This window comes from Rissa tridactyla, chromosome 1, assembly GCF_028500815.1.
Source record: "Rissa tridactyla isolate bRisTri1 chromosome 1, bRisTri1.patW.cur.20221130, whole genome shotgun sequence".
Lineage (NCBI taxonomy): Eukaryota > Metazoa > Chordata > Aves > Charadriiformes > Laridae > Rissa > Rissa tridactyla.
The window spans coordinates 93330603-93346617 of record NC_071466.1 but is presented as its reverse complement, the minus strand read 5'-3'; the positions used below and the strand labels follow the sequence as shown (position 1 = coordinate 93346617).

General features: G+C 34.8%; 1 protein-coding gene across 11 annotated transcripts in view; it reads left to right on the top strand.

Moving 5' to 3' along the window:
- DMD (dystrophin) overlaps positions 1-16015 on the top strand; it is a 1301546-nt gene that overhangs the window by 689265 nt on the left and 596266 nt on the right. For all 11 annotated transcript variants that reach the window (XM_054189211.1, XM_054189212.1, XM_054189209.1 and 8 more), the window contains one exon: positions 9332-9482. In XM_054189211.1, coding sequence (XP_054045186.1) covers positions 9332-9482 — 151 coding nt within the window. The remainder of the gene's footprint in view (positions 1-9331; positions 9483-16015) is intronic.

The following is a 16015-nucleotide window of genomic DNA, read 5'->3' as shown; positions in this document are numbered from 1 at the left end:
AGAGTGGGGCGCAGTACTCCAGGTGGGGTCTCACCAGAGCATTGTAGAGTGGGGATAACATGCAGTAAATTTGGTCCATGTAGACACTGTAGCCATTCATCAGGGATTCCTGGATATCCGGGCTAGCCCAGTTGCCAGACTGTGAAAACCTGGTAAATTGCTACTCAAAAGAGCTGGCAGGCTGCTCTGAACATACATTTGAGACTTTTTATTGTGTTGCATGTACCACGCATATTAAGACTCCTCTTTCCAAACAAATGCATACAGTCAATTCTGGAAAAACTGAAGGGAAGAAGTTTTGCTTTTAAATCAGTATATAAATAAAAATCTTTTACTGCTTTATTACTTTGAGGTACGCAATTATGTAATCCAGCAAATGTATCGGTGTGAACATGCCCCAGATTAACAACATAAAGAGGAAATGAGATTATCAAACGGAAATGTATTTCCAGGTCACCAAAGAATACATGGGTTTTGTCATTAGAAGTTCTTTTTTTTCCTAGCAATATATTGCATTAACTTGAAGATAAATGAAAAGACAAATATTCATTAGGCTTGTAATAACATGCACACACTTTGCTTGGGTCTTTAGTCACTAGCTTTGCAATTTTACAGGGGTAGTGAAGGCAATTATTCTTCTATTTTTCTCTGGGTTATCAAGTTTCTGAGTAGCCTGTTCTCTAATTCACATTATTTAGAATAACTTCCTGACATTGACCCTTTTAGGCAGCTGCACATGTTCAAGTTCTCCCTATTACCAGTACTACAATCGTATGTGTTAGCCAAAATGGCTTTTGTTTATTCATGAAGTGCAAACTTCTAGCTTGATAAGTTACAATTGACATTGTCTAAGGTGTTTCATTAGTCACAAGAATAATATGCATAATACTCTGAACATTTTTTAAATTAATACATGGAATTAGAATATATATATTTCTATAGAATATATATTTGTATACATATAGACATATATAAAAAAATCCATTAAATTTTTTGAACTTTTAGAAGGTTATAGTTGCCAACATTACAGTAACCTTTACCCTTGAGCTACTTTTCCACAATGTGCTGTATTTTCTTATTTATCCCAAATATTGCAAATACTTTATTTTACAGTAGATGATCATTCACAGTAGTCAAAGGTAAAAAACAAGTTTTCAAGTGCCACCACTCTAAAAATACTTATCAAGGTTTAACGGTACTGAAAAATATGTTTTCTGTGTGTGGCAGGAGGTTTTGTTTGGTTTTTCTATTGTACTAACTGGTATCAGAATTATTTAAGGTATTTCTGTTAAACATAGAAAAAGACATTGTAAATTATTGTATCCAAGCAGGCTATTTATGACTCAGAAATATTTTCTCCTGGTTAGCAATATGATGCATGCTCTCTTGTATTAATACAATTTTCTCTGCTTTTCCTATTCCTGTTATTTCTGTAAGATTCATCAATATTTTAGTTTCAGAAAAATAGAACTGTTTACTATACGCTACTCTTACAATAAGACCTTGTAACAGTTACTTGGACTTCAGTTTCTCATCTCAAATGAATTCTCCAAATGAAAGGGAAAAGCTGTTTTAAATGAAATTTTATTATAAACTTCTTTTTTTAAAAAAAAAAAAAAAGCAATCACTTACCAAAAAGGTTTTTAACGGACTGAAAAACTCTAAAAGGTAAAAAATACCTAGCACAAATATAGGCATCAGTATTTTAAGAAGATAATGCTAAGTACTCTGTTATTACTATGATTTTCAGTGAAATGAGGAAGTCTAATTTTCTTATGCCAGTATACATATTTCTGTACAAATCTGCCACAACTTAAATGGGATAAATAACATCTTTCAGGCTCAGGGAGTCAACAGCCAGCATTAACTGGTATCATCCATTTTCTGTTGTTCTTCCTACTCTAAAACCACCATTGTGGGGGGATTTTGAGGTAGGCAGTGGATATAGAGAATTGAACAGGACAATTTTGGAGGATAAATCATGTGTTATTACAGGTTGAACTAAGAATTCTGTCATTGAAAATCATAGGATTTAAGTAGTAATTACAGGGGAGTACTGAGTGGACATCCTGTAATATATACTTCCAATATTGTATTACACAAAATGCTCTGGGCCACGAATTCACTAACATGAATTTTTTATCTATGAATTATGATGGTGATTCGGGGAATTTGTGAGAGCTGGTTTCCCCCAATGGGATACGACTTGTCAGTTCTCCATAATTCTGGGTCTTGTACCTGTTTTGGTGTCCAGGCTGTATAAACTATAATTTCTTTTTATTAATTTAATCTTACAATTTAGAATACATTCAATTTTTATAAAATTCCTCTAAGTTAAAAATTATATATCTATCTCATCACGCCTGCCCCCAAACTAGAAAGAAAGCACTTGGAAGTGCAGTAGAGCAGGCACCACACTTGTGACCTGCCAGGCCGAGGCACTGTGTTGGAATACACCACGTGTCCAGCGGCAAAGCTTGGGAGCCAGAAGGTACTGCTGTGTTCCACGGTGTTGACTTAGAACATGCCCGCAAGTATTTTAGTCTGGGTCAGGATCTTCTGCTTGCTGTGGTCTGTCTCACACTGAACAGCGCACAAAATGGCTTTGGTTCAGATGAAACCAAGCTGTAAGAGGCTCTCTCCAGCAGCCTGTCTAACGCACTCCAGCAGTTAATGGGCACTTGGTCTGTGGGACGCGGGTGCGGCTGGGCAGGCTAGGGTGGCTAATGCCCCTTGCCAGAACATGGAATGTTTGAGAATAGGGGACTGCAGACAGGGACCTCTCCCAGTGGTCCCACCTTGCCTGGAGGTGGGGAGCAGATCCAGACCAGGTGCGCTGTGGGCATACCTACAGAGTAGCCCAGGTCACAGCCTGAGCTTAAATATAGCTCTGAAGCCCTGGGCAGAAACCCCAGATGAGGTTTCTCACCATGTAGCTGGGCTCACCGCAGCTCGATGACAGGTCACGCTGGTGTGCCACATCAGAGCTGGCCTTAAGCAAGCCAGCCCCCCTGGTGTGGGGGAAGGAGTCTGGAGAGCCTGGGAGGGGGGCCCACAGCGCCCTGACAGTTAGTCAGAAGTGAATGAGATTTTTCACCCGTATTTCATTTTATTGGACGGAAGCTACCCTAGGGTGGGTAATGATAACATGCTTGGAGCATCCTAGCTGGAAGTGCAGTGTACACTGTCACCATTGCTGAGGATGAAATGTGTGCGTACCCTTTATGCGCAGGCAGAAATACTGGATTGGATTGCTGTAAAATTGAGCTACTGTTGTTTTCATGTAAAATGTTTGATTCGGAGATTTCTTATGGCAATTTTTGATAGTTTTGCTTTGACAAGCTACGAAATTTGTAGTTGCAATCTGGTAGTACGCAATTTGGAGTTGCAATATGCTACTCTCTCACCTAGGTCACAATTAATCAAGTACTTTTTTATTTTCTCTAGGGAAAAGTTGTTATTTGCTTTTAATCCAGGTGTCTAGGAAAAGTCCCCTAAAATACATCATTTTGTCTCTGTTCTGATGAAGGAAAACTTTTTAGAGAAAAAAAAAAAAGTTCAAATTCATATGCATAGTAAATAACCTTGTTTAGCGTGGGAGAAGAATGTATGCCTCATAAATTATATGGAGTGTTTCTTTTTACACTATTGACGTATGGCATGCATAGAACCCAGTGGAGTTTTTGTAGAATTATTAATTTTAAATGGTTATTAAGTTTATTGGTCTCTCATGCGTCACAAAATTGAATTTGTATGTCTAAAACCCAACAGTGACTGACATGATCTTGCTTTTTCATAGCCAATTTAATTGTCATTGTCTTTGGTACAGTGATTGACACTGAATGGTATGATGTCAGTAACTGTATGATGGGAAATTGAGTTGCAGACTACTGGGGCAAGAACAAAACAGTCAATACAATTCAAGATATAAAAATGTTTATAATGTAATTGTAATTTAAAATGTTTTTAATTTATATGTAATGCTGCAGAACCTACTTTCTGGGAAGAGAAGAGAAATTACATTTTACAATGATGGATGGCATTATTATGGTTATTTTGGTTGCAGTTTATTTTTTATTTCTCACGATTCGAAAATTTGTGGGAAAGGCAGGGTGCAGGGGTATGAATAGAATATGTACAGCTGAGTCTTGTCCCAGAATGGACCTACAGCAAAACCTGGGAGCAAGATCTAGATGTAGCAGTGTCTAAAATGAGATCATCAATTGTAGTCCAAATGCAGGGAGGATATGTAAATTAAATGTAAATTAAGCACTCAAAAGACATGAATTCTGTGAAATAAAATGAAAACATCAAAACCTCTGAAAATGGGTTAGCTGTTTCTTTAAGCAATTTAATTGTAGAAGTTGCTTGACAAAAAAAAGTTTTCTTGTTTTATTATTGTAAGAATGGCCTTAAGTATTAAAGTTAATGCTCTCACATACTAATACATAATTATTTATACTACTTTGATGTTTTGTGTATTTTTACAAGGTGCTAATTGTGCTGAATCAAGTTGACAAAATCGCATAATTTGTAGGTTAATATTAGCATAATCCCACAGTACATTGTTTAGCAACAGTATAGAAATGAAGTTTACTGATTTTTTTTTTCCAAGATGATGAATAAGAATGTATGTGTCTAACAATAATCATTTCTATGACATTAATCATGATTTTTAGGATAGTTTATAACTAATACTGTTCTTTTTCACGTGGACCAACTGGCTGTGAAGATTTGCTAAAGTGGAATCTATCACTGAAGTGGGTTTCACAGTTTATCAAGGAATGTTATCAAAATATAAAGGAATTAATTGAAACAGATGCAAAATTAAGATCTGGTTTACAACAACAAACCAATAACCTTTTGTTCCGCATCTCATGTTTGTGACTTTCCTGTATTCAAATGTCTTTCCTTACACCTTTGCGTGTCTTCTTAAAAATGGTAGCCTTGGGACATGGAACATCAAGTTCAATCCCATTGTATAGAGTTCCACTGACAGCATATCCAAAATGGAATCTGTCAATCATGTACAATACTACCAAGGAATTTTAAATTTTGCTTATAGCAAGACAAGTCCAAAAGTTTAGTATAGTGATAATCTTTGAAGGAAGGAAAGCACCAGTATTTTAATGGTGTAATGTAAATTGTGCTGCATTATTATGGTGGACTTGATGATCCCAGGGGTCTTTTCCAACCTAAATGATTCTATGATTCTATGATTTCCTCAGCAGTTGTCTTTGATTGCTTTTTTGCTTTCTTGCTTTCCAGAGGTGAAATAAATCTATTATGTGTGAATGAGAAAAAAGGAAATCGACCCCTCAACCCATTGCTTAACACATTCCCTGCTCGAGTGTCAGTGCATGTAGAAAGAAATTAGGCTGGTGTAACAGTTGTTTTTCACTTGTCAACTTTAGCATATTCAAGTTAGAGGAATAAGGCTACCTTACTAAGTGTCAGAACTCATGGATGATGCTTTCGCCCTTTGCGATGTATACAAGTCATACGTTCTAGTCTGGAGTCTGTACGGAATCCAATGCTCAGCTTCAAGGTGCCTGCTTGTATATTCTATCGAGCATATGCTAAGAAAAACAGGAGAGGAGGACACATCAAAGAGGAAATACTGCTCAAGTATCAGTCAGTCACCTACTATCCATACTATCCACACCATTTTCACATATGCCCGCCAAAGGGAAAGGGATTAAGTAGGCAAAGGCACAGATGAATGGAAACGCTGGGGTTTTTTAGCTCAATGACTTGTCTCTGACAGCAAACAAGAGTGGATCCCTAGGTGAGAGTATATGAATCACGAGGCCTGTAATGACACTTTCCTAACCTCCGAATAGTGTGCTTGGGGATTCCTGAGGCAGCCACAGTCTTTCGGAGTTTTCATAGTCCTGAGAGCATTGCTCTTTCATGAATTCACTTATGAGTTTTTACCATCTACATTCTGCTGTGCCAAGACTTCAGCAACTTAGCTGCTCAACATTTGTAGTTAATTAGCCCTCTCCTTTTGTGGGTTTTGAACTTGCCACTTGGTAACAGGATTACAAATAGTAAAAAAAACAACCAAACAAACAAATAAAAGCCTATTTGTTTTTACTTTTTAAAAAGCTGTTTAAAGTAGTACTATGTGTAAAACGATGTAATACACAGATTTAGCAGGGGAAGCTCTCACTTAGCTATAGGTGGGAGGGGTGTCCACAACCCACAGTGTGAGCATGAAGCTGCATGACGATGCCCCCTTTCACCCCCCACTTCAAATGGACCTGCACCTGCCACTGCAGCAGCAACTGCGTATTCTCTTATCCTTGTAACAGTATATAAGTACAGTTAATCACTGGAAGAGCATTGAATTTTAGTGGATTTGCCTGTCCATAAATTTCCTGGGTTTTTGTGATGCTTAATATTGGTTTATGCTTATCATACTGAGAGTAACAAGCTTTTTTAAGACATGAGCAATAAGCACTAGTATTTAAACTTGTAAGATTTAAATACACATATCTTCTCACTGCAACATTTCTCTTTTCTTCTCTTTGCAACTCTTATTAGCCAAAGCAAAGGGAGGAAGAACGGAGAGTGACGGGAGATTCAATTTGCAAGTGCTGGAATGCAAATTCAGTGATGCTAATATCAACCCCTACTGAATTTTTGCATTTAAGCTGCTGATAAACTTCCTCATGCTGAGAACTATTTTTTGATCTTTAAGTCTTTTTTTTTCTTAAATATTTTTTAGTTTTACCTAGTAAGCTTTTGTATTCCGAATATTATGATGTATTATTTTGTCCCAGGCTGCATCTTTCTCCATCTTGATCTGTTGTCGCTATTAATGGCATGACTGATATTCAGTCAATCAGTGCTGAGCTCTGACACTTGCTTTGCTGTGGCTTTATCAGACATGCAGCCATATTAGAATCGATATAGTAAAAATTACCTAATCTATTCTGATAGTTTATCTGTGTCCATTTCCAATGAAATTTACTGAACGTGTTGTCATTTATTAGAGTGGTTTGGAACGTGTGTTTGGACTGCATAGGACTAAGCAGTAACTATTCTCTTTTAAATCAAATAAAAGTTCTGGTGTTTTGCAGCTATTAACCTTAGGGCCCATGAATCAAGTACTGCTTGAGGAACAAAACCAGTTGATTCACAGATAGAGGACTACTCTCCTATGCAGAATTTAGATTCTGAAAAGTCTTCTTCATTCTTTTAAAATGTGTTTTTAAAAGTTTTAAATTAAATAATTTTTTTTTTCCTTCACCATCTTATGACAAACTAGTAGAACAGTACAAGGAATACTTTTATTTAACTACTTTCTGTGATCAAATGCCTTTTTAAAAAAAAAATATCATTCGCGTAGATTGCTAAATGTGAGCTTTTTCTATGCCTTATATTTTCCCTATCTTACAGTTAAATTAACAGAATAAGTACAAAGTCTCTGTTTCACTGCTTGATGGTCCAACTCTATTTTGTTTATTATTCATCAAAAGTGATTACCATATGCAGCATGTTAGTAGTAAGAAAACTGCATATTTGTATGGGTGTGTTCAGCAAAATAAATATCCTTTGTCTACCAGAAAAGGAGGTCTAGGGAAAAGTATATATCCTTCTGTACACGGTTATGAATGGATATAGTGTTATTCATACTGTATGGTACTAAAAGATTTTAAAATGTGAAAACTAAAGTGGGAATATATAACCAATAGAAGAGAAGAAAAACTTATATTTTCTTCTAAAAAATAAAAAATCTGTATTCACTGATATTAACACGATTTTATTTGGAGAATTAAATTCTTTAACATTCAAGCAATTGTATAGTTTGTCCGTACAGAACCAGATTACTTCCTAGAAAAATAATTGAGCATCTTTGTTTTTATCCTTTAAGTACACCCTAAAACCTATTATAATCCCATAATGGAGGATTATTAAACTAAACAACAGTAGCATATTTAATGATGATCTGCTAACAAAACATTCTAGCTAATCTCTGATCAGTGATCACGTTTCAACACCAATCCAAAACATAGGGTAACTGAATTCATTAAGATATAAACCATCTGCAAAAATAAAAAAAATAAAAAATGTGTCTTCGTTTCATTGCCTTAGTACTTGGTGGTGGCTAAGTCAAACAGATCTTGAACCAGAAGATCAATCAGTCACTCTGGACACAACCAGATTAGACCTTCCCAAAGTGCCAGAAGTACTTACATGGTCTTTTTTGTAGTGGACTGTAGACTTGCAGACACGGTAGTAACAATTTCAACCTTGCTTATTGTACAAAGCCCTATTTTTTAATATTTTAATTTTGTTTCAATCATCCTCGAATTTCAGGCATTTTTACTTTTGCATAACTATATCAACTACTCGAATTGAAACGTATGTAGAAAAAAGGGTTTAATAAAAGGTACCTTTACACAACACAAGTAGAAATTCCTTTGAAGAAACTTGCATTTTCTTTGCAATAACAATAAATGGACATTTATATCCATTGTAGAGGCAGACAAAATGAGTTTCTCTCAGTAAAAATGGAGCGGATTGTCGTATATGCCTGGGACCCTTTGGGGTAGTCTCTCTCCGCAGCAATTTCCATTTAAAGAATAGTCTTTTGCATCAATACCACATATTGCAATCACATATCACATATTGCAATTCATATTTCTAAAAAAAAATAATAATAATCCTATAATAATAGTAGGATCATGGAACTAAAGTTGGGAAGTAAGGATTTAAGAATCTGTCTATGGATTTTTTCATCCTTTGTCTTATGATATAGTAGGTCCGATGTGCCACAGATCTTTTAAGCTATTTTCCCTTAGAAAAGGGCTCTAAAAATCATTATATAGTCACAACACACAGCCAGTATTTTAGCCAGCAGTGACTGCTTGCAGTGTTGGTAGCTACAGCAAATTACTAAGGTGTGTTAGCCTTTTACCAGCACAGATGTTTTCTTCATGCTAGAATCATTGACAGAGGAGTATACCCAGTTACACTGGGGCCTGTGGGTTTTGTACCTATGATGTGAGTTAGTGTGGGTTAATAAGGCTGTACATTGAAAACATGTTTTGACCATGGAATTCATTTGAAACATTGAAAAGGATTAAAAAATCAACAAAACACTGATTTCTGACACATATGCTTAATGATAATTTCACTGTTCAGAAGTACTACCATGTTTCCATTTGATATAACTGTTAGAAATGCTAATACATGATGCTATCAACATCACACCAAATTTAACCTGAGACATCCATTCTTTTCTTCTTTTTTTTTTTTTTCTGTAGTCAATAAATAAAGTATCAATAGATAGTTATTTCATCTCCTTTTATACTTGCAGACGGTTTGACAAATCTTTGGAAAAGTGGAGGCTTTTTCATTGTGACATGAAGAGCTTTAATAATTGGCTAACCGAAACTGAAGAGAAGCTGTCAAGAGCACAGATAGAGGCTGGAGACGTGGGTCATGTGAAAACCAAGCAATTTCTCCAGGTATGGTTTGATTAACCCGTTTCCTGTTTTTCTGCAGTGATTAGAAATTTGCAGGTCTTGGTACTCTGTATAGTTCTGCAGTTCATTTAAGGAGAATTTCTAGTGTTGAGTGGCTGGTGGCAATTTTGGTTAGATATTTCTGTTGTCCCTGTTAACTAAGAATTTTCACTAGTTTGTTTAAAAATGTATTTTTAAAGAAGTAAAATATAGGATAACATGTTATATTGTGGTACTTTCATAGTTACATATTTATTTGGTCTTATTTATAGTGCTCATTAATTTCCATTTGATACTTACGACTAGCAGAAGTACCAGGCTTAATTTTAAAATCTTGTGGAAGAAATGTGATTAAACATGGAGCTGTACGAGAGATATTCCAGGAACTATGTTTTGCAAGTATTGCTTATTTTGCCTGTTTCATATTTTAATCAAAGAACCTTGAGGATGCTTTTTGTGAAATGCAGTGTGACAGAATAGCCACTTAGTTCCTATGTGTCCAGTTCCAATTTGTATGCTTTTCATCTTGCAAGCTCTTTGAGCATCATAAGGAAAATAATAACCCTAGTTTCTTGGTAGTTTATTTCATTTCCCTCTTGTTTGATTGAAATGGTAATGGGTATGAAGAATTAATTCTAAACTGAGGTTTTGCAAGTTGATAGGTTCAGCTGAATAACATTGCTTGACTAAACTCTGGATTCATGTTATAAATTACTACGTGTGCCTAGGAAAAAAAAATCTGTTAAACTAATCAGCATTTGTACAATTGAATTGATGAATTACTGGATTTTGGGTTGAAAGAAGTTAGTTCTGTCTAACATTAAAAGTACAGGTTTGTTCTGAATGCAACACTAATCTAGTTCTTGGCCTACAGTTAAAAAAAATAAATCACATCTTTTGAATTTTAATATATAGAGTCACCTCTTTAAGATTTAGACTGCTATTTCTTGACTGTAAAACTGCTGAACTGGAAAGGAAACCAAATCATGCAGTGCAAGTATAAAAAAAAGATATAACTGTTAAGTAATACATTAAGCTGAAGTAGTTACAATAGCAGGTAAATAGTTTTCTGCAAATGACTATCAACACTTCTAACACTGAAGGTGTCTAAGATCTGGCTGACAGAATGTCATCAAGGAGTTAAAGATGCTCTTTATTGTGTATGTAAAAGGTAACAGAGCTCGTGTATTTCCACTGAAATTTTGTCTCATTTTCTCTGTCCCACAGTTTTAAGCATTTATTTTAAAAACATATAAAATACTAAAGTAAGACATGAGTATCTATGTGATGAATACAGTGTCACAAAGCCTTACCCTTTCTTCTTTGCTTTGCCTCTGCTCCATCACCCTTCTCAGCACTATTCTGGTATCCTCGAGCAGCTTCAAATGAGCACTTAAGAAAAAAAAAAGCAACAAACCAAAACCTGGATCCATTGAAAAACTGTTTGTTCCCTTCTTTCTAACCTTTTTCTAAACCAAAATTTTCTCTCTGAGAAGAGGTTGATTTTTGAGAGTGTCTAGACCAAGGTATCATAGATGTTATAAATGCATTGGGTGTGTAGCACATTTCACAGTCCCAACAGATTATGAACATTATTTTCTTGTCATCATTGAGAAAGAAGTTCATACTGAATTGAACATCACACTAAAAGACTCTGAGATAATGCCTTGTTATGCAGAAGCTTAGACTTCAGTGTAGAACAAGAGTGCTTCACTTTTACATTTCCCTTTGACCTAACCTCCTTCTCATCTGTTATCCATTTTTTATTTTCTTATGCAATATATGAGAACATTTTGAACATATGTTTGCAGAATGGATTTCTACCAAGATTTTCTTTTTGCAGTCCATCAAGCTTTTTCTTTCTTCTTTTTTACCTTGTGTTGGAAATCCCTGGAACTTAAAAATTTGTCTCTCAAACATTTCATTTAGTCCAGTACAATGGACAAAACTACCTTTCTAATGAAAATTCACACAGTGTGAAAATATTCCAACCTCAAGAATGCAGACCCAATGTTAGTTAACATTTATTTGTGAAAGAGTGTTTAGTCTGAAGCTATATTGTTCCCATTCTCTTCATTGGTTCGTTCTTTATTTTGCTGGGTCTTGTTTGAAAAGTGTTAGGCTTCTGGGAGGCTGACAGAAGAGATCATTAGAATTTCTATTAGGTAAACAGTTAAAACAGCTGAGGGTTTTGATTTACTAGATTAGCAACTTGTTTTATTAATGAGATCATGCTGCTTAGTGAACCATATTCAGAATTAACAGGATTTGTTTGAAAATGCTTTCAGAAGCAAGTGAATAGTCTTGTATTCAACAAGGAACTGTTTTACAAAAAAAAAAAATACAAAACATTGAGATGTGTAATACTATTTCTAGGTAGGACTACTTTGGAAAAGTAAAGATTAATGTGTTCATTAACATTCAATAAAACATAGAGTCAAATGTTAATGTAAAAATGAAACAGTCAACAGTATGATTAGGTGATTATGTTAATATAGGTTAAGAGGTAATTACATTCTTTTGGGTGTATTTGGGAAGGGGAGGTGTGTTCCTTTTTTCTGCACGTTGGCATGATATTAAGCAACATTTATGCATTATATATAATGTGAATGAAACCTAATAATAGAATTGTTTCATTTCAGGTCATGAATACTTAAATACTCTTATTGTGATTTTTTCACTAAGGCTTTTTGAGAGCAGAACTTGTGTTCAAAAGAAATACACATTTCGGTTTTTAAGAAATTGTAATTGACTTCTTTTATCATGAGGAAACGCAGGATTTAAAAGGATGGTTTACAGATAGTGCATCATATAATCCCTTTGAAACATATTGAACTCTGTCTTGAAAGTAGTTAAAGATTGTTTTTGCTCTCATTATTCTGACTGAAAGGTTTTTCTGTCTCTTCACTCCTTAATGCTTGGTGACTTTAACTTCTTCTATTTCCTGCATTTGCACTTAGTTTATTTATTTTTGTGCCAAGACTGAGTTGTAGTTCAGTTTTATCTACTCCCTGATGTTTATCCCCTTCTGTTCTTATAGGCTGTAGTCATTTTCCCTATTGGATCTCATTTGGTAAACTAAAGCTGCAGTTTTCTAATCTGTTTTCATATGTTAGCTAGACGACTTGACTCTTATTTCCTGTGCCTATTCCTCTTTCTGGAACATGAGTTCTCAAAATAGCACACTATTATCCAGACTGAAATACCATCCATACCATCATCAAGCTAGCGCAGGTGCTCTATTTTATGGTTGGATCTTACCATGGCTGAATGTTAGAATATTGTTTGCAATCATCTATCTAAAATTTGTTATTTCATTTGTTTGCTTGTGATCTGCCTTGTAGCCCCAATCTATATTCCATTTCATATGCAAAAGAAAAAAAAGTATAGGTTGTACTGGAAATTAATGCCAGGTTAATATACAGCAAAGAAGCAAAGAAGAATTGGGGGGGGGGGGGTGCAGGGGGGTGCAGGGGGGAGGGTGTTGGTGTGCCATAGGTAAATGCTAAAAACACAGCTACAAGAAGATGAATTCTTCAACAGTTTCAGAACTAGACTGTCAAGTTATGTTCCTGAATCATTACCTGAGAATTTAAAAATAGTATTCTTATTTTAAAAATATAGAACATCCAGAATATTTGTTCTTTACACTGGTATTAAGAATTGCTCAGCAGTCTATATTTAGTATCCACTTTTGGGTTGGAAGTTTAACTTTATTTTATTATTTCAGGTGGTGCGTTTTTTTTAATAGTAAAATAATTAGGTTTTGGGTCTGAATTTTGGAACAATTTCTTTGTGTTTGTGATATTCACCTATCGTGACTTGTCAGTGATATGTACTTCCCACAAAACGGGCAAGAGCTGAACTTTATTTTCTATAATTTCATTGTTTCAAAAATATTGCTGTTATTATTAATTTCTCAAGTATTTACTTTCATTTACAGGTGTAATTATCAAGGATATTATGTTTATTTTTTAAGGTCACAGAGGACCTTAAATAATAAGATTTTGAAATTATTGGGTGGTGGCCTTATTAATTATACTCAGCCTTCTGAGGATACTGTGGATACAGAAATTTCTTGTAAGTTACAGATCTCTCTTAAATTGTTCATATATTGATTTGTCCAGCATTTACATTGTAGAGTACTTATCCAAGCCTACAAAGGCTTGTGAATGACTCATGCCTTCTCTGGACCTTCCTTCCACTGCACTATAATGTCAGGAACGTCACATTTTTGTCTTGTAGATGTTTAAAGTAAAAAGATACAGAGAATTGAGGCTTCAGTGCTGGAAGTCGTGGTCATGCTAATAATTTCTCTCTTTTATATCTAAATTGGATTATATGGACATTGATGATTTAATAACCACTAAATTTAAACAGTTTGTTCTGGAATACAGCAGAAATGGAATCAGAGGATATGAGAGAGAAAAAAAGTATTTCAGTGCTTGAGGCCACATATTCTCCTACCACAAAAACATAGTGGTAAGTGGGGGGATAGTTTATTCTGTTTTCCCCTAAATATAAAACTTGTAAAAATACTTTTTTATATAATAATTGTGGGTTTCATATTTTAGGTTTATTTCCTGCTTTACTGAGTGGTAAAGGTTATGCCAATAATCTCTGATTCTTGTTGTTCCAGTTTGGATTCCATTTGAGTTTAAATGGTTCAGTTTTGTTCCATTTGGATCAATTTTGTTCCACCTAGTTCAATTTTGAGTAGTGTTTTTTGGTGATATGAAATATTTTCAGGGAAATATAGAAATGTAGCAAAATATTCTTTCTGGTCAAAGAGATGTCTATGATTGTTTAATGATTCACAAAAGACAGAAAATTTAGAATGTGGAATCAATGAGGAACCAATTTAGCATTGTTTTTGAGGAATCTTTCATTAGAATGATCATGGTACATACTACAATGTCCTTCATATTGCAAGGGCATATCTGGAAAGCTATATATCTGGCAGGAATGTATTATTGGCTAATATTTTATTAATACCAAAATCACAATTTCCCTTGCAATTATGTAGAAAAAAGATTCTGATCAAATGCGTCTGAGTGCAGCACGCTGCTGCCCCTAAGAAAGAAACCCTAGACTCAGTGATATGCTGTGGTTTGTCCATAGTTTCTAAGGTCTCAGTGGAAATGTTTCAAACAATATACGTGAGCTCTGCATCAGACACCTGGGCCCTAACTGAGAAAAACACTTCTTTTTTCTGGTTTAAGGTCATCTTAAAAACAAATTCACGGGCCTTTCTCAACTGACGTGCTATAGCAGTGGTAAGACTTCATTTTCAGTTAATAAGGGGAGGACATCACAATTCCTAGTAAAATAGTTCCTGCTTCTTTCTTATGCCAAGCAAAATATTAAATAGCATTGTAATCTTTATAAGCAATATGTTTCTGGGTATATAAAACTCTTAAAAACCTTCCTTTACTGTTAAAAGTTTCTTCACTCTTGTTGCTACTACTAATGGAAGTTATGAAATGTCAAAATAGTTTATCCTGAATTTGTAGTAAAATCATTTTCTTGTCATGTAAAGCTATAAGAAGTATTGTTTCATAATTGTATCAGTTATTTCTTCTTCTCTACTGCACACAGTTCTACATTATTCTTCATTCCTAATTTACTGTATCCTATTAAAAGTTTTTAATTAATTTGTTGCTACTGGTAGCGGGACATTAAAATGTCTGAAGGCTGTAAAAAATAATAAATTTAAAGTTGCTTGTGTGGTTCTGCGTACTCTTGCACCATTAGATGACAATGCATACCTATATTTAGGTTTTATTGTAAATCCTGGCATTGCTTATTCAGATAGCTGAATTAAATCTCGTAAGTAATTAGTTAGGATGCATTTTTCAATCATTTCATTATGAAACTTTTTGAAATAACTACTAGCACACGTAGATGCATAGTGACATAATTTTTATACATTACAAGAATGAATAAACATGGTTTTTTTTCTCTGTCTTGGAGAAAACAATGCGCTTAGACTGGATCAGTCAAACTTTCTGGTACCTGACTGTAACTGCCTCACTGTTTGGGGGATTCATCCTCACCAGTTCAAGTGGTACTAGCACATGGAGATGTGGGAAAGAGAGTGAGGTTTATAACCATTTCACAAGCATTTTTTTGTGCTTCTATAAAAGGTAAAGGAAATGGAGGATGGAATTTTTTCATACGAATGAATTTATCCTACTTTCAGGGCTAATCTGGACATTTGTAATCAGTGGCATGTAGAGATAATACACAGATAACACAGATTCAGCAAATTTATTAATGCTTTTGCCATGGTATAAATAGAGTAGTTAGTCCGACCATGTCTTGGAAGATTTGGAAAATGAGCGACTAAATGAATGACTTCTTTGAAGGAGGATGATATTGGTTCTTTTGCCTATCAAAACATTTATCTGGTTTGCTTCCATAAGTCTTTCAAAAGTACATCTCGTATTGCATCAGAGGTCACTATAGTATATGATTAAATCTGTAGGTGTTGATGCGTTGGTGCACAGATGTGAAGATAAGACAAATTTAGGAGA